This window comes from Eleginops maclovinus, chromosome 10 (assembly GCF_036324505.1).
Source record: "Eleginops maclovinus isolate JMC-PN-2008 ecotype Puerto Natales chromosome 10, JC_Emac_rtc_rv5, whole genome shotgun sequence".
Lineage (NCBI taxonomy): Eukaryota > Metazoa > Chordata > Actinopteri > Perciformes > Eleginopidae > Eleginops > Eleginops maclovinus.
Window position 1 is genome coordinate 3503270 of NC_086358.1, and position 22700 is coordinate 3525969.

The following is a 22700-nucleotide window of genomic DNA, read 5'->3' on the forward strand; positions in this document are numbered from 1 at the left end:
GGGTTATTAACACTACTCGTGTGTGATTGGCTCGTCCTCCTGCAATGGGTGGGGCCTCTGTGACCTGCCGTTAATCCGACAGGGATTGAAGTCAGTGGAAAAAGAGCAACGGAGAGGGTTGACACAAATTATCGATTTAACTCCGAAAAACACGGATTTTTAACGCGATGTTGATTCACAGAAAGGAGTACTGAAACGATAGTAGGAAAGTTGCATAAAATGTGAATGTTTAGTCAACTTTAGAGGTGAGTTTGGGTCTTTTTTTGGTTGTCGGGGCTCAACATGGATGTCCGGGGAGCAACGGTGCATTTCTGAGGAGGAATTAAGGCCGTTATTTCTGGTGCTAAATTGGAGTCGAGGATTTTAAAGCGGCTTCCTTTCTATCAGGTGAGACTTTAGCCTCTAAAACACTTTCATAATACTGTACATTAACAACCCCCCCCCTTTTACCCCCCTAATTAAGTGTCTTTTTACTCAAATCCAGGTTTAAAACTCTAGTTGGTGAAGTTGTTGTGGCTGCAAACCAAGGTACGTTTTTTCCAACTTCGCTTTTTGTTTGTTTGTGTCATTTCCACATCACGTTTACACACAGCATTCATTAACAGTAGCACAATAAAATCACTGTTATGGAAGAAAAGCAGTGGATACATGTTTAACAGGGTTGTTGTCAGAGGTGGGAGAAGTAGGCTACTCATGTCTTGTTCTTGAGTAAAGTAGAAGTACTCAGGTCTTGTTCTTGAGTAAAGTAGAAGTACTCAGATCTTGTACTTGAGTAAAAGTAGAAGTACTCAGGTCTTGTTCTTGAGTAAAGTAGAAGTACTCATGTCTTGTTCTTGAGTAAAGTAGAAGTACTCAGGTCTTGTTCTTGAGTAAAGTAAAAGTACTCAGATCTTGTACTTGAGTAAAAGTAGAAGTACTCAGGTCTTGTTCTTGAGTAAAGTAGAAGTACTCAGGTCTTGTACTTGAGTAAAGTAGAAGTACCAGAGTGTAGGAATACTCTGTCACAGTAAAAGTATTCTAAATGTTCCTCCAGTGAAAGTAGAAAGTACTCTCCTCTAAATGTACTTAAAGTAGCGACAGTAAAAGTAGTCATTGTCTGATTGGTCCATTTCAGAATAATATCTCTGATATGTTTTATAATGATTGATCATTAAAGTGTTCTCAGAGCTGGTAAAGGTGCAGCTAGTTTGAATGGCTTTGTATACTGCAGGGTAGCTGCTGGATTTACTGCAGGTGAACTACAGTCTGATTTAAGGGCTGATTATATTTACCATCAGTAATCCTAATCTGTAAAGTAACTAAAGGGAGTAAATACATGTAGTGGAGTAAATGTACTTGTAATCCCAGTGCTACTGTTGTTGTTGTTGTTGTTGTTGTAGCTTTAGCTAGCATGATAATCCAGTCTGGTTTTCACCCATATCATTACTTATTTTGAATCATAAACACACACACACACACACACACACACACACACACACACACACACACACACATCACCCCTTTCCATCTGTTGCTTTGACCCCCTGCCTCTCTGACATATTATTCCCGTGTGTGTGGACTGACCTTTTAGCCTTTTAAATAAAACCCACAGATGTCCCTTTTGCCTCAGCACTGCATCATTTCACTGTCACTGCCATTTTGTGTGCGTGCGTGTGCACGTGTGTGTGTGTGTGTGGATGCCTTCACTTCTCCTTGTTGACATGTGGATTTGCTGATCCGTGGCAAACCAATACAAATGACCTGCCATCACACACACACACACACACACACACACACACACACACACACACACACACACACACACACACACACACACACACACACACACAGGCGAGACCATACCTCCTCTCAGCCTCACATATTAAAGTCTGAAAGCAGCCTAATTCATTTAATCGAAACCCCAAAATAAATCACTTGGTTCTTAATGTAATTAGTGTGTGTGTGTGTGTGTGTGTGTGTGTGTGTGTGTGTGTGTGTGTGTGTGTGTGTGTGTGTGTGTGTGTGTGTGTGTGTGTGTGTGTGTGTGTGTGTGTGTGTGTCGTCCTGTCATTGTCCTTGCTGTGTGTTTAGTGTGCAGTGTGTCTGGTGTTTGCTGTGCCACTCTGGCAGATGAGACATGAAGGGTCACACCGTCCCTCTTTTGTCATCGAGCATAAATGCCAGCTCTTTATTATTAGGTTTCTCTCTATTTCCGTCTGAAAGGATGTGTGGGTGTATTTGCGAACACAGCCCCCACTTCACTTTCATAACAACGATCGCCAGCATGCTCAATATGTCGGCTGTTTGTCAGTTTAAAAGAAACAAACGCTCCCTGAGAATATGACTGTGTCACCTTGGAAACGGCGTCTTACGAGAACGTGTCTTCTGGCCGCTTCAGTCCTCTTCAGGAGCTGGAGGTGGATGCTGCAGCAGAATATGACGTTCTTTCGTCCATCTGCATCTACATTTGGTCCGGCTGTAGGCTGTTCATCCTTTCTATATCTGAAAAACATGTTAGTGACGCTGTTCTGGAAACATTTTTAGGTCCATTCTGGTATTTCAGTCTTTTTTTGGTCTGCCAAACAATTTAGTGTTGAAAACAACGAAAAGGTTTTTTAGACCTGAGATTTGATTTCTCCCAGTGAGATCTCCTTAATGTGTAATCATCATACAAGTAGGTGTAACATATAAATGACTGTTTCCCTTAAAAGGCCTCAATGTAGGATTCATTTTATTATCCAACCTTTATTTTCTTAATTAATCAATTAATGGATTGGAAAAATACCAATCCAATGTTCTCCAAGTCCAAGGTGATGTCTTCAAATGTCTTGTATATTAGTCTAAAAGCAGATATATTCTCTTTAATATGAAATGAATCAGAGGAAGGCAGAACGTCTCCGTGCTAACCAAGAGAAATACCTTAAAAGGTGAATGCATTGTCAACATTTTCGGCCATTTTAATATGATCATTGCAGCTCTAGCCCCACTGTTCTAGTATAATAAAGAATGAACAATGCCTTTAAAAACCTGAAGGCCTTGCAGCTAATGACATGTTGTCTTCTGCTAACCTGGAAAAATGCAGAGCGCCATCCAGCTCCCACACTCCGCCCTGAAGCCATACCTCCACGGAGGATAGTAGATGTTGGGGCACGTTATCTGGCAGCGCTCCGGATGTAGGAGCATTCAAAACTCTGTTTGCTTTACATACAGTCCAACACCGATACCATTGTCCAGATGACACACACACACACACACACATCCTGTTGAAATGAGATTACACATCATATCGATCAGTGTGTGAGATCAATACCCCCGCTGATGATTGATGGAGGAGGAATACTTTATGAATTGAGTCACTGTTGGAGAGTTTCAGTGTTTCTCTGCTCTGTGTCCTCCAGATGCTGAATGTGTGGAGGCGAGACGTCCCCCTCTCAGAGCGGCTGGGGGGGGACTCTCCTCTGGCTGCTGCCCCACCTGTCCTCCCACCAACTGCAGCCCCGACAGGCCCCAACATTTCATGGCTCCCCGAGGCCCCGCTGCTGACTCTAGATCAGCCCACCTTCCTCATGACGCCCGCTGCTCAGGCGGTGTCCGGCTTCTTCGTCTGGACCGCGCTCATCCTCACCTGTCACCAGGTAACCAACGCAACACAGCAGAAGAAGAGAGCGGGGGGGCAAAGCATCAAAGGAATCTGTGTCTTTACTCAGCTGGCGATGCAGAGGTTGAGATTTGACTGAGTCTTTTCTGGCAGGTGTGTGAGTGTGTGTTGTTGTGCATATATGATGGGATCCTGCAGACACACACATCTGCAAGGGCAGGGGTTGCTTGGCAACATCCCTCGGCAGGTGTTTGTGATACAGAGCATGAATGTGCACAAACAGACACAAAGTGAAACCTGATCCAGGTCCCTTGGGAGACGTGTGTGAGACAAACAAAAAGCTGAGTCAAGGTTTTTCTCTTCCTCCCCTTCCTGTGAGGCGAGGGAGTATTTGGCTCTGATTTTGGTTTCTAATGGTGCGGAAACCCTTCAAAATGTGGCATATAATCCAAGGTGGCCTATCAAAGTGTACATTGAATGAAATGTGGATTATTTTAAATGAATCTATGTCCTTATTGTGACAAACCAGTACGTGTTCTCCGTTAAAGGCTGCTCACAAAAGCTGTGTGCAGCCTCTCTGAAGACGCCCTGTCTTATCTCTGTAACTACGTGTTAAACCCTCTGACGCGGGCTTACCGGTGTGCAGCCGTACTGAGAACAGGGAAGCAGCTGTTCTTACTCGTGCCACAAAGCTGTGGAATAATTTACTTTTAATCTAGCCTCCTCCTTAAAGTTCTTATCATACACACACACTCTTTAATTTATTAGCAACTATGAACATCCGACATTCAATCTGCTGATATTTAAAGTGTCCCTCCTCTCTGTCCCAGATCTACATGCACCTACGGTTCTACAGCTCTCCGAGGGAGCAGCGCCACATCGTGCGGATCCTCTTCATCGTTCCCATCTACGCCTTCGACTCCTGGCTCAGTCTCCTCTTCTTCACCAACGACCAGTACTACGTGTACTTCGACACCGTCAGGGACTGCTATGAAGGTAGGGGCATCATTTCGTCTTCCTCCTCAGTCTGTGGTGATGCGGTTTTGAGGCTTTTTGAAACTGCAAACTGGGACTGAGAGGAGTCAGAGTATATATTTGGGGATTGGTAATCAGTGGCGCTTTGTTTTTACTTGTGCTAGAAAATGTTTGCGGGTGGTCCGTCTGTTCGACCCGTACTCCTGAGTGCGATATCTCAGAAATTCCTGCAGGAAATATCTTCAAATTTGGCACAAACTTCCACTTGGTCTCAGGGATGATCTGATTCAAAGTCACGGTGACCTGTCTGAACATAAAGAACTAAAATAATGTTTACCAGAATTTTACACTCATTTCTAATAGGTTGAATGATGAGATTTGGCGGACGCATACTGCTCGGTTATAATTCTGGTGACGCTCTAGAGGTCTCTTGTGAAAGTTCCTGTCTTTAATCTTTAAATGTTCTGTTCAGAGTTTTTGTTTGAAGTATTTATATGTTTTTGGACAGATAATACAATTCAGTAGCAAATTATTTTGAGCGAAAGCCTTTTTTTACTTTCACAACTCCATGAATATGCCTCCGAAATGTGGTGTTGTTGTTTTGTAGTTGAGCTAGTGTAACGGCATGTCAACATGGATGAAAGGGCTTTTCTTGTCACTGTATAAACATGGACTGAGTTTGTTCGAGTCGGATCAGAACTTCTTCAGACCAGATGGGAGACACAAACAAAACAAAGGCTGCCTCGTGTTTCAAATCTCCGACGCTCTTTAAGGTTTGAATTGGCAGTAAGGTCAGCTGCTCGTCATTCCTCAGTCAGTTGATAAATATAGTCCCTTAGCACAGGCGTCACTTCCTGTGTTGAGCAGTGTGTGATGTCCGAGTGTCGGAACGTGTGGAGGAGTTTTCCTCTTTGGTTCTGCTTTAGACAGGAAGCTTCTTCAGCATCATGGCCTCCTCCTTATCTCCACCTCCCTCCCACTACCAAGCTTCTTCCTCCCAACTTCTCCTCCTTACCCTCCTCTCTTGGTCCTGTGTGCCCTCCCATTACCCACAATGCTCCTGAGCCCAAGCGAGGATGACCGACCTGTTGCATGGCAACCGCGCTAGCAAAATCCTCCCCACCAGCCGGCACGGCTGCATCGCATAATGAGTTTCTCTCCTCCGAACTCACTGTAAAACTTCCCGCTGCCTTTGTATGCGGGCCTACTGTATCACCGTGGCAACTAGCACTGTGCTGACGGTGTCCTTGGAGAGGATTGATGAGCGTGATGCAAACAGCTGAGACACACACACACACACACACACACACACGCTCTCGCTGCATGCTCAGCCTTGTGTTTGAATCAGTGACTCTGGCATCTGTGGCGTCCTTTCACCTGAGTGTCGTCTGACAGGCGACCGATGTCAGACAGTGGATAACAATAGATTTATGGTAGCACTTATAAGCTTACTCACAAAGTACATTCCAGCTTAAAAGACTTGAATATAACAAATAATAGTTAATAACAAACAAACATTAGCAATATGGGATCAAATCCAAACAGAAACTATGCCAGTAAAAGATCACATCCTATAATTGAAAAGGTTTTAGAAGTGCAATATTTAATATGTGGAATATTACAAATACAAGCTCAATTAATTCTGTGTGACAATTAACAGCTGGTTGAAGTGGGCGTGTGTGTGGAGTAGAGCAGAAGTCGGAGGGAGGAAAGGAAAATTAAAACTGATGTAACAAGAATCTCAGCTGCTTTGAGACACACACACACACACACACACACACACACACACACACCATGGTGCACGGCCAAGATATATCACAGTTCACTCTATTCACTCGTATACACTCTTACCCACTCACCCTGATTTTGTTCATGTGCACAGTCATAAGGTGTGTGCGTGTGTGTGTGTGTGCATGTGTGTGTGTGCGTGTGTGTCTGTGTCTGTTAACAGGATTAGCCTGGCTGTGTTTCTGAGCCCTTTTGCTTTTCATCCCCCTCTCACTGAGGCGGCTCAGAGGAGAGATAATCCTCCGCAGAGACAGAAGAGACAGTCAGGTGGAGATCACCTGTGTGTGTGTGTGTGTGTGTGTGTCTCTGCTCGGGGGCCTGCGTGGGATTCACTGTGGTGTTACAGATTCTCTGAGTTGCTGTTTGCATTATAGCAGCAATACAGTAAACACGTTCAGTCCTGTTCACGGGACGTTTGAAGATGGCTCAGCTTTTTAATGTTTGCAGCATTCCCCACAACGACAAGTCATAATATCTGATGAGAAACAGACCTATTAAGGGGCTACATAATGGGTTGGTAATAATAAAAGTAATACAAAAGTGTTCTATAGTTCCTCAAGCCTCGGTGTTTTCTGTCATCTGATGGTTTTGTCAAGTCTAATTAATGGAAAACAACAAAAAGGATCAGAATCGCAGACTCAGTTGTTGGAAAACTTGTCTTTATCGCACTCAATGCCCTTTCAATTGATTATAAAGTGACAAAAAATGAATCAAATCATTGTCCTTTGAAAGATAAAGATGGCTTAAGAAGCGCTACCATGATTATTTGAATAGGAAAGTATATAATGGTGCTTAGAGATCTCATCCCAACTCATCCCAACTCGTCTCTCCGCAGCGTTTGTGATTTATAACTTCCTGAGTCTGTGCTACGAGTACCTGGGAGGAGAGAGCGCCATCATGGCCGAGATCAGAGGGAAACCCATCGAGTAAGTCTTCCCTCGATATATTCTAAATGTTACTCCACTTAATTCCCCACAAATATCCGACCCAGCCTCAGGTGTAACCCCGGCGTTGTGCCCCTCAGGTCCAGCTGTCTGTACGGGACCTGCTGCCTGCGGGGGAAGGCGTACTCCATCGGCTTCCTGCGCTTCTGTAAGCAGGCCACGCTGCAGTTCTGCGTGGTCAAACCCATCATGGCCGCCGTCACCGTGGTGCTGCAGGCCTACGGGAAATACAAGGACGGAGACTTCAAGTAAGACAAGTGTTCGGATCCTTCACCTCAAGGTCCTGCACTGCTATTATCAGGGAAATCAGAGAGAAGGGGGAAGTAAAACGTTCCCTGTCGCTGCTTTATATAGTTTTTGAATAATATTGATGGTATGAATGCTTTTACCTGCTGTAGATATGTATAGATGGGTATTTTGCATCATATACTGTAACACCATCATGTGATTGTAGCTCTTCGCTGTCCTGTGTGACTCATTTATCTCTAAAAAAGTCACTTTTTCATGAGTTTCTCAGCAAAAATGCCCTTTTTTCAACGTTTGGACAATCATAAACTGCAGCGCTTTATCAGCTGATCCAAAACGGGGTTGGAAGAACGTGTATTTAGCTTAAGATGAAGGAGCTTTTTCTCAACAACACTTGTCAGTTTCTCAGAAAAAGTCTGAATAACCAGATGTGAAGATACATAGTTTTGGCTGGGTGGTACTGGGATGTAATAAACAGGAATAAATGAAGCTTGAAGGCAAACAATGTGAAGTAAAAGTACAATGTTTCAGTCTGAATGCTGTGCGGCCGACGTATAGAGTTGCATCCAATGGAAGTATTGAGCTTTTGTACATAAAAACAGCACCTGAAATGTCACTGAAACATAGAAAGCAGTGTTGAAAAACTGTAAGCACCAAGTTAAACAACAACCACAGCGAACCCCAGGAACATGTGGAGACTCCTGTCTTTTCTTGATGAATTCATGCTTTCATCCTGACCTCCATCAACATCCATCAGCTCACAACCTGAACCCCTCCTCCCTAACGACGGTGTTTCCCTCCTCAGTGTTTCCGGGGGTTACCTGTACGTCACCATCATCTACAACATCTCCGTCAGCCTGTCTCTGTACGCCCTCTTCCTCTTCTACTTCTCCACCCGCCAGCTGCTCAGCCCCTACAGCCCCATGCTCAAGTTCCTCATGGTGAAGTCCGTCATCTTCCTCTCCTTCTGGCAGGGTAGGAAACATTGTACACACACACACACACACACACACACACACACATGCTTTATATTGCACGTCTGAAATGTCTCCCTGTCTTTTACATCTTATCCTTGAGAGTTTAGGACATAAGAACACAAATTGAGCCTTTAAATGATTGAATTTTGAATCTGAAGTTTCACAAAACTACGTCTTAAATACACGAGACACTTTCGAATGTGACACCTAGTTTAAATCTTACATGAACATCCCTCAACATCAAACCTTGGCGCTGCCTTCAGCACGAGCCTCAGCCTTATCTTCATGCTGCACGTCTTATCGTTTGTGGTCAGGCATGTTGCTGGCCATCCTGGAGAAGTGCGGGGCCATCCCTCAGATAAACTCCGAGGAGGTGTCCGTCGGAGAGGGCACGGTCGCCGCCGGATACCAGAACTTTATTGTTTGCGTGGAGATGTTTTTCGCCGCTCTGGCTCTGCGCCACGCTTTCACCTACACGGTCTACATGGAGAAGAGCCTGGATTCACAAGGTGAGGGGGGGGGGGGGCACTGCACGTCTCACAGGAAGAAACTCAAGGAGCTTTTTTTCTCCTTCTTCTACTGCATATTTTCTACTTTATCTCCTGTGTTGTCCAAACTTTGATTTACTTTTCCCAGCTTTATTTTGTATCTGTTGCTTTTCTGTTGTCTGCTTACGGCTGCTCCTCCATCTTTATCTGTCCCTTTCCTTCTCTGCTGTGCCGTAAAGGATCTGTTCCTCCAAACGGAGACTTTGGTAGGTTAAACACGATGAATCCACAATCCCCCTTTTGTTCCTTAAGTGCTGTGAGCTAGTTGTGTCCGCCCAGAAGGTGTAAAGTTAGTTTTGGTTTCATCTTCATTTTTTATCGAAGTTTTTCCGCCTGCAACCGTTCACGTGGTCTCTTCCTTCCTGCCTTTTTACTCTCACTGTTTGCTCCACAATCCCCCTTTTCTCTTACGTGATGCTTCTGTTTTTAGATAGTTTGAATGTGGTTGGGTTGTGTCTTTTATCTGTGTCTGTGATATTGCCGTCTCCCTAAATCTTCCCATCCTCTTTACTCTGGTTTTGTTTACTCTATAGATCCCTAACGTCCCTTTTATGTCTCTGTAAAATAAACAAGTTTCCATTTCCGTTCCCTCTCCCTAAATCACACACGACCCCTTCTCTCCTTTTGTCTGTCTGTCCTCTAAATCACTGACGCCCTCTTCTCCTTCTCTAAATCACCTCCTCTCTCCTCTCTTCTCCCCCTTACCTCGCCTCTTCTTTTGATTTGCTCCCACACCTCCATAAATCCACCCTCTCTAAATGTTGTCCCCCTTTACTCTCTTATTCTTTTCTCTAAATCCCTCTTGAATACTTTACTCCTAACTGTCCTTTTTCGGCCCGGTGCCTCCCCGTCAGATGGTTTGAAGTGTTCATCCAGTCAGCATGTTACAGTAGAGAGAGGAGAGCTAAGGGAGATAAGCAATGATCTGCAGCAAAACATATTTAAGACTCCTAAAAGTTGAAGTGTTGTACCCTCTTTACGTTGCTGTCAGACGGCCCTTTGGGAACAGGGGAATGCTGGGTAATCCATGTTCTCTTCAAAGCTAACACACCTACAAACATCTTGCTGCTGCAGGACGTTGCTTTACTTCAGTCCCTCTACCTCCTACCTCATGAAACATCCACCCCCCCATGATGTCTAAATCTCTCCTGTCCCCCTCAGGCCGCTGCGCCCCCATGAAGTCCATCTCCAGCAGCCTGAAGGAGACCATTAGCCCGGGAGACATGGTCCAGGACGCCATCCACAACTTCTCCCCGGCCTACCAGCAGTACACCCAGCAGGCCACGCTGGAGCAGGGGGTTCCTCCCCCCCTCCCCCGGAACATCAGCGCCGTCAGCGGGCGCGGGGGCGACACCGAGAAGACCCTGCTGCTCAGCTCCGACGACGAATTTTAAAGCAGGGAGACCCCCCCCCCCCACACCGTCAGACTGTTGTGACAGCGGGTAATCCTCCTGTGTGAATGAGTAGAGAGGTGCGCTTGATTTCCTCACCATGGATGCGAGGAACACTTCTCCCCAGCGTCTTATCCAGTGGGAACTTCTTCTTTTTTTAAAGTTCCCCAGAAACTGAAAAGGGGTTCTGTTTGATCCTGGAGAGTTCACGAGTCCATCTCTTACAAACTTGACGTCTTAAATGCTCGTTTTCTGGCTCCGACCGAAGCGTAGTTTCACATTTCAGCGCAGCCATGTGGCATTTCAGTCCTGATGGATGTTTTATGTTTTGAGCCTGGGTTCATTTTGCTTTTTAAAGTTTGTTTGGAGACTTTGTCTGTTTTTATCACGCTCCTTTGACTGGAAATAGAGAATATATTAAAGTTTTTATGGAAGCTTTGAACTTTTAATCGTGTAAATCTAATATTTAGGCACTAATTCACAACCTTTGGTTCAGACAGAAGCGAGCCGTCCCGTGGTACAGTCAACATAAAGCGGTACGCAGTTATGAAGAACATGTAGATATGATTTACCCGAGGAGACCCTGGTGCCTTGTGGGATTTAAATGGCTGCAGTGTGAGTGGATTTAAAGGGAAACCAGTATGAGTGATGAGTTTCAGCTGTGTGAAACGATGTTGTTTTTGTGGAGCAGATTATAGATCAGGAGCGCAGCAGGATTACACTGCCGGTGTTATCAGGCGTCTTTCAGTGAGGATTAAAACCTCTGATGTAGGTTAACAGGAATATAGGTTACAGCTTTTCCATAGAAACCATATTCATAATTCAACTTGATTTCAAATGTCAAGCTGCAGACGTTTAAAGTCAAACTGGAAATTGAGTTTGAGTGTTTAAGGAAATATTTGAGCTTTATTTAAACTATTTTCCTGGACAAATTTGCAAATAAGTGCACTCTCTTTGCATTAAACTAATTTGGAGGGAGATTTGATCACCAGGACAGGCATTATGAGTCAATAATATTAAGGCTCTATCTCAGAGATATGAAGTGTGGTCTAAAAAAATTCAGTTTGACTTTAACATTTTTGTTTATTTCAAGGTAGAGAAGTGCAAATATCACCCATTCTATCACCAAAGTCATTCAAAGAAACACATTTTCTGTGCTTCTTTTCATGTATCTTGCACACCTTCTGTAGTCACTTCTTTATCAGCTCGTCAGGTTTTAGTTTTATACGTGTTTTTGCTTTTAAGTTTTTTGCTGAACAACTTTTTTTGTTGCACTTTTACAGTTTTACCCTGAAGATAGGTACAACGCTAAAACCCCTGTATATTAGCAAAGTAACATGGGAAAATATGTTATAAATGCATTAACAATATGTCCAGTCAATCTGCTCTCCGTTAACAATACCTTCATACGTCCTGGATGCTGTTTTGTTCGATTAACCCCAGCCGATTGCACATCATTTGAGTTCTTGAGTCACCTGAAGGAGTCATATCGATTCTGCTGACGTGTTTACTGCAACTGCTGCTGTAGCGCTGAGTGAACACCAGGGGGCCGGGTAGACACACACACACACACACACACACACACACACACACACACACACTGTTATCTAGCAGCAGACAGGCAGTTCTCACACACTTTAAGCTGTAGTCATGTAACTGCTTTGTCTGCCTCTTTCTCTTATCTCCATCAACAAAGCACTCACACACTCACACACACACACACACACTCACACACACACACACACACACACACACACACACACACACACACACACACACACACACACAGCTTTTTAAAAATTTCTGCTCCTGTCTCGTGATATTTGCTTTAGCTCAGTGTCTTATTTTGAGACCCTGCTGAGTGTCGTCTGGTTGTGTGCTGCGTTTGGACGTGGATACAGAGTGGATTCATATTTTGGACTCTGCTCCGCCTGCAGCTGAGGACGCGTGTTCCTCTCCACAGCTCGGGTCACTTCATTGTGATGCTTTAAAATACACTGTCCTCTTTTGGCCCATGTAAATGTGTTTTGTGCACTAAAATTGAGCCATCTTTATCCTACAAATGAGACGCCATCTCAGATTTTTGCAGAAAGAATTCACAGTGACGATATTGGAGTGATGTCCATTTAGAATTTCAAAATAAAACAATAGTATCGGGCAAATTCCTCTAAGTTTGACTTTATATTGTGTATTGTGTCTCTGTGTGTGTTGGGGGAGTGAGATAAAGCAGTTTGTGGAGGAAAAGGACATTATTTAAAAGGAGTTATATTATTTACAAGATTTTATTGTGCATTATTTAAGCGATAATGTACGACAAGCCGGTCTGAAATCACACTAAAGGGGTTTATTTTGCAATAACGACCCGGCCGCTGTACTTTATTACGCTAATTACACGCCTACTGACTAAAGAGATTCATAATATAGATTTTTAAAGTGTTTTTATTGATTTGTTTGTTTACTTTGCTTCAACTAAAACTCACTGATTGTTATCCGATAGAGCTGCGTCCATAGCAACAGTAGAATGCCGTTATCGACCAATCAGAATCCAGTATTCCACGAACCACACGGTATAAACAATTATGCATTTTTGGTTGAATTACAGCTACTAATGACAGGTTTCTTTGGCCTAATATTAAAGACTTTTACAATTTAAAACCAACGTATGTAAGTCGTACCACGCTTTTAAATGCCATATTTCACTCTCAAGCTTTAGCCTCTTTCGTCACACTGCTGTTATTATCATTTTGTGGTTTGTGAAATGTGCTGACGTAAAGGAACCTGAGGGAAACGCTGCACGCCAATGTTGTGAATCCAGTTTCTGGGTGCTGTCTGCAGGAGGAGGGCCGTGTGTTTCAAGAGTCATGTATGCTGTATCGGTGGAGAGAGAACACTAGTTTTGTATTCGCTTCAGAACTCTCTCTATTATTTCAACGACTGTTTTTGGTTTCTAGTACTTTGTATATGATGAAGCTGCTCATGATGCTATAATGTCCTGTCAAAAGGAGAAATATCTGAAGATATAATAAAGAATATTTAGTCTAATCTGGACGTTTACTGCTTGTTGATTTTCCTCTTGGCTATAAACAGTATTTATATCATGAAACCCTCGGTCGGTAGTTTCATACTCGTCTCACTTTAAAAAAGTACATCAAGGAGAACACTGTCATAAACCTGTAAAACAAATATCAATATTTAGTAGTGTTTGTCCATTTCCAAACATTCATGTATTTTTTGCCCCGGATTTGAACCCTTTAAAGGACAGTTTGAGTGTTTTTATGGATTAAAGACTCTATTTATTAAATGCTATGAGGTATTTTTTGCAGTCTTGGATATGTTGATAATAAGCAGCAAAATTACCTTTAAGCACTTTTATTTTTTTTACCATGAATCCAGGCATATAGGATGTATTTTCCATTGGGCAACGGTGAGGGCAAATGTGTTAATTGGGAGGAAAAGTATAAAAAATATGTGAATACCCTTTAGGGCTGGGGGTCTAATTGTATTTAAAGGATCTCAGTGTCTGTGTATGGGTACACAGTTTATTATAGGAGCTTAAAATGTAATAAAAGTATAAATAAAGACAGATTTAAGAATACTTAAATACCAAAGATGTCCCTAGAGAGGCTAAACGTTTAAATGTAATCTCTTTTAATCTCCACATTTCATCTTAAACGTCGAGTTGGTCTCCTGATGTAGAGAAAACTTGTGTTACACAACCACAAACACCACGTTACGTATAAGGAGTTCATTTTAACCCTTTGAATGTTACTTTTGTTTGAGGGTTTTTGTGGAAAAAACAAACCTTTAAATATTCTCTCTTAATTAAATGCCATTTGTGCTTGTATGCCCTTAAGTGGTCCAGAAATCCAGGAACAAAGCACTAATTCGTCCCTTTATGTAAACTTGAGGAAATCCGGTGGAAAATAGTCAACAAATTAAAGCTTTTTTGAAGCCTGATAATCGCAGGTTCTTCTGCTCAGTATTTCATGACCTAATTTAATCGTGCTTACTTTTAATGTCCTGGACACACTTTGTACTCATCAGTGTTGTATGTCTTCCCGTAATCGCTGCGATGTTTAATGGAGATTTATTTGTCTCTAAAGTATCTTAGTGTCTGTAATTTGGCTTCACAGTTTAGGAGGTTAAAGTCAAATGTAAGTATAAAATGTAAGAATATTAAAAGCCAAAAGCTTCTAGTGAGGCTAAAGGATATTTATAATCTCTATATTTCATCCTGGTTTCTACTTAAACCCTCGAGATTATCTCGCGAGTGACAACTTGTGCGACGCATCCACAAACACCATGTTATGTACAATATGTACAACATTTATTATAATTAATATATAAAATAGACAATGTACTTAAATTTTCACAATAGAAAAAATACAAGTAATAAATACAAAAAACATTTTTTTGTTTTGCAAAGTATTACAAAACATCCAGCACAGTTTGACAGATGTGAGACGTTTACATACTGAGAATAAATGCTTTGCCACACCGATATTCATATAGCTAAATATATGCCTCATATCTGCAGGAGTTACTCGCCAACACGGACTATGTGTTGCAGCGCCCGCTCATGATCGATGTTGCTAGCACGATTCAGTGGCCGACGCTCCATCAAACCAGTTTTAGCGCATTTTGGCTAAAAAGGTGTGAGATTTTCAAGTGAATAAAGCACCACCTCTTCTCCACCTGCACCACCTTTCCTACTTCCTGTTTCCATCATTCAACACAACAACTCCTCCGCCTTCATCTCTCCCATCCTCATCCTCATCTCCACTTTTTCCTTTAACATCCCGTGGATCCGTCCACCCAGCCGATACAGAAGTGACCTTAATTTGTTCACACAAATAAAACATACAATTCATCATCATAGAAAAATAATATCCCTCCAAGAATCCACTATGACAAGCCAGTACACACATGGCAAAAACACACACACGGAAATCATCATCATCATCATCATCATACAGCAATATGGCCATTGGCGTTGAGCATATCTTCTACATAGCTAATAATTAACATTTTTTTGTAAAGTAATCATCGTCGCCACACATTAACACAATAATTAGACATGAGAATATCCCCGGACTAGTCATAAGTACTTCTGAAAACACATAGAACATCACAGCACTCGTTAGCTTGTCTTTTCATAACGTCTACCTTTAAATACAAATAAAATATAGAATATATCTCTGATAAATGTCACTCAACATTTTCGTCTCTCAACGGCACGTACGAACATTACAAATACAGAACGGGAATGTATGCGGAGGGTTTTCTGCATCCACTCGAGTGTCGTTCCTACCAGATGCCACTCCGCTCTTTTGTAGCAAAAATGACCAACATGTGCTGTTGGGAGTCGACCAGATATTTATAAAAAAAACACAAAAAAAGGAAGCCGCAGCAGACTTCACTGCACAGTAGGGATTGTGTAATGAGCGATGCAGGATTACAGCTCAGAAAATATGAGAAATGAACAGTCAAACTGAGCGGTTACAGTCCGGTTCCCCTCTTAGGTTCTTCTACTGAAGGCACTGCATTAATGTGAGACATGTGGACACAAGCAGTACAAAAACGACACCCTCCCCCCCCCCCCCCCCCCCCCCCCCCCGCCACCCCACCCCACGAAAGGAAAAGCGAGGAAGTATCGGCAGATGAGTCCCCAAAAAAAGACGCAGAAATGTCACTGATCGTTTGCACACGCAGCGTTTCTCAACCTATTTCTGGATTCTCCCCGCGTCAGCACTTCCATCACAGCGCTCTCCTGGAACCGCCGGCATATCCAGTGACAGGCGGAAGCTCTGCAGTGGTGACTGACAGGAGCCACGCTCTCTGGGAGGCTTTGTTGCACAGTAACAGGGGCACGGGGCTGCAGGTGAGGTGGAAGCAGAAGAAGACCCCAGCAGCAGGACTCACTGAACAGTTTGCCATCGTCGGGGCGGTATCGCTTCAGTCAGAGTTTTTCCTGCGATGCCGCCTCGTTCACATGACAACTGCTGCGTCTTTAAATCCTAAAACAAATTTCAGTCGACTGTGGTGAGACAGTGGAGGACGCCCCCCCCCCCCTGTCCTCTGGAAAACTAAACATACCTGCGTATTTGAGCATGTGAACGAGGCGCAACGCTGACAAGTGCTTAGTATTTTCCTACTGAAGTCCTGTGTGTGTAGTTTGTGTGAGTTTGCATTGCAGGTTGTGTGTCCCCCCCCCCCTCCAGTCCAAACAGCTCCTTCTAGGATGGCTCCTGGTCTCTCTGTGGCCCCCGCTGTGCAGGGCTCTTGACGATGGTGATGACAGAGGCGGTGTTGAGGCGCGGCGCTGTAGCGAGGATGTTCCCCCCGCCGGCCTCCAGCCCCCGGGCGAACCTCTGCAGGGCGGCCAATCGAGCGCCGAGCCCCTCCAGCTCTTTCCTCATGCCGGCGTTCTCCACCCCCAGCCTCTCCACCTCCCGCTGCAGCTCCGTCTTCTGCTGCTCCAGCGCCTCCCGCTGCGACACGCGTTTGACCCGGCAGCTGGCGGCGTAGCCCCGGTTCTTCAGGGTGCGCCGGCGCTGCTTCAGCTTCTGGATCTCGTCGCGGGACATGCCCCGCAGGTGGAGGTTGAGCTCGCGCACAGTCAGCGACATGAGCTCGCTGTCGGATAGGACGGGCACGTTCTCGCCACACTCCTGCTTCACCTGTGGAGGAAGGGGGGGGGGGGAGTTAGGAGAGTGACCCAACAACAGGTAACAAGTCAAGCAGCTCTACTGAAGCGTGTGGAAATGGTATTACAACTGTCCTGCAACCAACATGTGCTCTTTAAAGGGGCCGCATAACGCTTATTTACAGGTTCTTATTCATATCTTTTTAATATGACTAGCGGGTAAAGGCAAACGAGAGCAGCTACAACATAGAAAGGAATGTTTATTAGCTAGGTCTTTTCAATATGGAGGAAATCAAATGTCACAATATTGAAGTTCAACTTGTTTTCTTTTAAAAAGGGCTGGAAAAAGTACACTGACATTTTATACAGGAGGTAAACTTTTAGAGATGTTGACTGACTGGCACTTGCTGTCGGGCCGGATGCTAAGTAGCTATTGTTAGCAGTAGTTGTATTTTCACTTTCTGAGGCTTTTATTTTGAAAAACAAGCATTCTGCTGAACCCTCTGTTAAAGAGGACACATTCTGCTCACTTTCAGGGTCATACTTGTATTTTGTTCCTCTCCTGGACATGTCTCCATACTTTAATGTTCATAAAGCTCTTTATGTTTCTCATACTGCCTGTGCTGCAGCACCTCTTTTCACCCTCTGTCTGAAACCAGCGTCCAGTCTCCTCTGATTGGTTCACTGGTCGGCTCTGTTGTTGTGTTAGTCAAGCTTAGAGATGACCCGCCCCTTAGCCTTCCGTTCAGGAAGTAAACAAAGGAGTCCAAATGGAGATATTCAGATATTTTAAAGTATCTAAAGCAGTCAAATAAATGTAGTGGAGAACAAGTTAGATTTCACTGAAGAATCAAAGAGGTTTTATCTTAACCTTTGATGATATATTCTGATGACGTGTTGGTCTTAGTTTAAGTTGTGATACCAATAACAGTTGAACACAGATGTAGGTACTGCACTTCTTCTCTTGAAAACGGTTTTCATTTCCCTTCTTGAAAACAGTCAAAAGTTCCCTCCTGACTGATTTTCCTGGGAGAATGACGTAGGTTTATTCCCCGCCACGTGTTACCTTCAGGGCTTTGCTGTTTCTCTCTGATGTCATCTCTTCGGCTGTTCCCCCCCGAGCTCCAGTCAACAACACAGATACAGACACTGCAGGAGAAAGGGAAAGAGGACACACAAAAAGAGGTATTTAATCACATGTGACTCTGGACTATCATGCTCTTTCAGTGTTTTCGTTCTACCATCCGCTCACAAGACAGCCAGTCATGCACGATAAAGAAAAAGGAGAAGCAGAGGAGGAGCGGTCATGCTTCTCTAAACGCGCTCTCTCATTAAACCCTGTGGTTCTGATATTAAAAGGAAGAGGAGGTTTTGAAAGCAAACATCTCTGTTAGCTGGAAGAGGGAGGAGGAAGTCACGGTGTGGCTGCCCTTCGGTTGCTTAAAGCAGGTGTCCAAATACTTCCTCTTGTCAACACAATGCTAACGGCTCTGAGGTCTCATTGTGAAAAACGCTCGGGCAACTTTCGTCTGACAAATGTCTCATTGTTACATTTAAGGGAAACAGTATCACATTAACCCACTCATAGAAAGCAATACTCATGCGTGTTGTCTTTCAATATGGACTGATAATACCGCAAAATCAATATTGTAGGGCGGCTTTAATCCTCAGTTATGTTCATATAATGGTGAAGTTAATAATAGAGCAGCAAAACAGTCTGGTGAGTTTAGAGAAATACTGAAACACGGCTTTAAAATCATGAAAACATGTTAGTGATATTACGATATCCCAAATGTAACATGATACATCGGCTCATATAATAATGTCAACTGTTTCAGGGGATATTAAATTAGGAGAAGCTGTTGGAACTGAGTTAGAGATGAGCTGGTAATCTTTGTCTTTGTGCCTTTTTCATGTACATATGTTGCTCATATTTTAAGTAATTTTATGAATCAGTAAACTTATAGAGGACATATTGTGCTCATTTTCAGGTTCATATTAGTGTCTAAATACTGAGAAATGGCATAACTTCTACAGAAACGGTTTTGTCCTAAAACCTATTACTCATTAGAATAAAAACAGCAGCCAGGTGGGTGAACAGCCTTAAATTGCTGCTTCCAGTAACCCGTGGTGAAAGGTGTGTGTTTGTTCAGGCCGTCCCGCCCTCACACTGTGTCTGGATGTTTCTCCAATTCTTCCTTCTGAGATGTTCACACACTCAGAGACACTGCATGGGGACTTCCTGCTCTCCTCTTAAGGTCAGCTCACAAATGTGTGTGTGGGATTAAAGTCCAACCTTTAACTGGGACTACTGTAACTCCCCCCCCCCCCCCCACGCTTAGTCACATCTTGGTAGTTTTTGCTGTGTTGGTAAAATGACTCTGCAGTTCTGCAGGAGGCTATTTTAGCTTCATCATCGCTCTCTCATCCTTGCTGACCCCGCAGAGCGGACTGGATGAGCAGCGTTGCTGTGTTGACGGCACAGAGCTGAAATATATTCTGCCCCTAACATTAAATTAACAAGAAGCTGCACTTGACATCATAAAACCACAGGGGGTTTCCCACACAGCTTTGGAAAGCAAAAGCAACAATATTTATAGATATTGCAACATTGGGTTTTTTGTGTTTTAGAGTGGGATTTAATTTAGTGCAGGGAAACCACAAGAACATGTTAACAGGCGAGGTTGCATTTGCACTGAAAGACAGAGCAGGCAGTAATGGCTCTGAGGCTGCTGGTGACCTTTCGACAGCTTTCCTGATGAGCTAACTCCTTTCTTTGTGAAGCAGAATGATCGAGAAGATATTGCTGTGCGGATGAATTTCACAACTTCTTGGTTATAGTGTTTGCTGGGTAACAGTGTGGTAAATAACATCTTTCACCTTCTCTTTCCTCCTTGGGGGGGGGGGTATGTTACAGTTAAACTCTGAATATTGGGAAATCTTTATCTTATTTTATGTATAAGATCATTTCAAGTTAAGGAGAGTTAGTTTTGAAAGCAGGACCCCCAAAGGATATAACACTTATACAAGTTATGTATTTTCATTTTCAATTTCACTCCTACCTCGCTTCCCACGTGAAAATAAGTGTATGTTTTCATGGCCTTTACTCCAGTTAGTTCCAGTACTCAACATTTTTAATCTAAAGAGGTAAACATTTGTTTAGCCAACATGACAAAGGATATAAAAGGCACATGATTTGTGTCCTTCTTTAGAAACATGGCAAACCAAACAAAACACAAGTTAACCATGCTTCCAGACAGGAAGGGGAACCACACAAGGAGCCTTTATAGTTAGGAAATATATTCCATCTGTTTCAGTTTTCAGGAATATGACTTCATATGAGTAAAATTAGCATACTGTATGTTGGCATACAACTCATATACAGGCAGTGTTGATCAGTGATCCATTTAAGCTAAATAAACCTCAAAGTAACTCACAGTTTGCCAGAGGTGGGAGAAGTACTCAGACGTAAGAGTCCTGCATTCTAAATGTTCCTCCAGTGAAAGTAGAAAGTACTCTCCTCTAAATGTACTTAAAGTAGCGACAGTAAAAGTAGTCATTGTCTGATTGGTCCATTTCAGAATAATATCTCTGATATGTTTTATAATGATTGATCATTAAAGTGTTCTCAGAGCTGGTAAAGGTGCAGCTAGTTTGAATGGCTTTGTATACTGCAGGGTAGCTGCTGGATTTACTGCAGGTGAACTAAAGTCTGATTTAAGGGAGGATTATATTTACAATTCATCCAAATCTGCCTAGCAACTAAAGGTATTAAATAAATGGAGTGGAGTAAAAGTACATGCTTTACCTCTGAACTGCAGTGAAGTAAAAGTACAAAGAAGTGTAACATCGAAATACTCATGTTCAGTTAAGTCCCTCAAAATTGTACTGAAGCACTTCTGAGTTAGTTGACCTGTAGTTGACCTATATTGACCTCATGTACGGCCAGCTTTGATCCACAGAGGTGGGTGAAGTACTCAGAAGTAGAGTGTAGGACAAAGTACCAAAAATGTAAATACTTAAGTAAAGCACCCTCAAAATAGTACAGCACTTATTCTACTAAGGTACTTCACACCACAGTATTGCTAGGTTTCCCTTGAGTAAACTATCTGAGTACTTCATCCACCTCTGCATAATGAGCATTTATAGGCCTCTAACCCATGTACAGCCAGTGTTGATCGATATAAATAACCCTGTTATAGTGGCCCAGAGTTTGCTGACAATAAACTGCATTTCCCGACATGCTGTGGTGAGTTCAGGTTGCCGCAATAGTGGTTGTCCAACAGCCGGCGGACTATAAACCGATGAGACGTTTCGTAAAGTCATGGTGATTCAGCAATAAAGGCTTCCTCAACTCCAGTAAGTCTAAACCCCAGCAAAACAATCGGTAACCACGTCTTTAAACATTTATCCAAACAATACAGGAATAACCACGTTAGTCCCTCTCTATAAATACCACTTTAGAGGACGTAGTACTTTTTGGTGGTACGCAACAAGTGAACGCAGCAAAGCTACAACTATAGCTAGTTAGCGTGGTTTTATACATTTTAACACCCTTATATCTATTCTGTTCAATATGAAATGATCCCACAATAAAACAAACATAAACATCCTCTGAAATGTGTATTTATTCGTCTCTCTACACCCAGAATCCACCCTTATCCTTATAGGGAGAGGAGCTGTATAGTAAACAGCCATCACGAGTGCCCTCGACATCCATTTTAGTAACGCTTTAAATAATACATTTCAATTGTTTTAAAACACGCACTTATAATAGGGAAGTGAGAACCTCACGTAGCTGTCAAACGTATATAACAGAGGTGTAAATAGGAAGAGCAGAGCCACGTTATACGCATGATCTTAAAACATGCTAGTGGTGTTAGCCGTTAGCACCAACGGTTTCTAAGCTAACCTAAAGCAGATTAAGGCAAACAGCTGCCTGCTCACTTGTCCTTGGTAATGTTGGGCAATCCCTATCGGATTCAAGTCCTCTTATGTCCCGCTGTTACCAAGGATGTATGTATTAATATTAAAATCTTTAATATTTAGTAAAAAAACAAGCATTTACCTGCTGGTCGAAGCGACGCTGGCGACAAAATGTCAGTCCGCCTTTTCCCGGAATTACTCCGCTGCTCTCTGAGGTTGGATTCTTTCATTCACAAAAAAACACAAGCGACAATGACGTCAGGTCAAAAGAATGAGGGCGGAGTTAACCCCGCCCCCGCGGCGTACTCCGGGAGGATGTAAACAAGGAATCCCTGCATCCCAGAACTTTTCCATGATCAGCCCCTTTTTTTCTTCTTTGCTTTTCCCTGCAAAACAAGTTCTCTGGAAAGAGATTAAAAGAGGCTGGGAGAGGCAAGTTTACGGTCACCATTTACTGACACTATTTATCATTAGAAGTACGAAATGAAAAGCAGAATACAACAATTAAAAACAAGTCCTTAAACTCACATTCCACAAACATTCCTCATTGTTTACAGAATAAGTGGCTTAAATGCTGAGAAGGGAATTTATGGCAGCATTTATTTCACTTCTGATAATTATGTCCAAATCTTTATTTTGATACTATATTTTAATATCTTTATTTTATTTTTATTTTTTTTAA

At 43.0% G+C, this 22700-nt stretch overlaps 2 protein-coding genes across 3 annotated transcripts; one reads left to right on the forward strand and one right to left on the reverse strand.

The window, feature by feature from the left end:
* Positions 1-59: 59 nt before the first annotated feature.
* On the forward strand, positions 60-13488 carry tmem184ba (transmembrane protein 184ba). Of its 2 annotated transcripts, XM_063893617.1 has the most exons (10): positions 60-387; positions 485-528; positions 3378-3614; positions 4408-4573; positions 7176-7266; positions 7365-7532; positions 8336-8505; positions 8822-9016; positions 9235-9261; positions 10217-13488. In XM_063893617.1, the coding sequence occupies exons 3-10, from the start codon at positions 3378-3380 to the stop codon at positions 10447-10449; spliced, it is 1287 nt and encodes a 428-aa protein (XP_063749687.1). In that variant the 5' UTR covers positions 60-387; positions 485-528; the 3' UTR covers positions 10450-13488. The 2 variants fall into 2 exon arrangements, with proteins under 2 accessions (XP_063749687.1, XP_063749688.1); XM_063893618.1 differs by lacking the exon at positions 9235-9261.
* A 2567-nt stretch (positions 13489-16055) lies between these two features.
* Positions 16056-22292, reverse strand: maff (v-maf avian musculoaponeurotic fibrosarcoma oncogene homolog F). Its single transcript, XM_063893284.1, has 3 exons — positions 22161-22292; positions 18159-18241; positions 16056-17126 (listed from the first exon to the last, which is right to left on the reverse strand). The coding sequence occupies exons 1-3, from the start codon at positions 22246-22248 to the stop codon at positions 16683-16685; spliced, it is 615 nt and encodes a 204-aa protein (XP_063749354.1). The 5' UTR covers positions 22249-22292; the 3' UTR covers positions 16056-16682.
* Between the last annotated feature and the right edge of the window lie 408 nt (positions 22293-22700).

What these genes read in the sequence shown, in the direction of transcription:
- tmem184ba (XM_063893617.1), top strand. Translation starts at nt 3,378, where the DNA reads ATGCTGAATGTGTGGAGGCGAGACGTCCCCCTCTCAGAGCGGCTGGGG. An exon ending in TACAAGGACGGAGACTTCAA is followed by an intron (nt 7,533 to 8,335) that starts GTAAGACAAGTG and finishes TTCCCTCCTCAG; the next exon opens with TGTTTCCGGGGGTTACCTGT. An exon ending in GAAGAGCCTGGATTCACAAG is followed by an intron (nt 9,017 to 9,234) that starts GTGAGGGGGGGG and finishes TGTGCCGTAAAG; the next exon opens with GATCTGTTCCTCCAAACGGA.
- maff (XM_063893284.1), bottom strand. Translation starts at nt 22,248, where the DNA reads ATGAAAGAATCCAACCTCAGAGAGCAGCGGAGTAATTCCGGGAAAAGG. An exon ending in AGCGTCGCTTCGACCAGCAG is followed by an intron (nt 18,242 to 22,160) that starts GTAAATGCTTGT and finishes TTTCTCCTGCAG; the next exon opens with TGTCTGTATCTGTGTTGTTG. An exon ending in GAAACAGCAAAGCCCTGAAG is followed by an intron (nt 17,127 to 18,158) that starts GTAACACGTGGC and finishes CTTCCTCCACAG; the next exon opens with GTGAAGCAGGAGTGTGGCGA.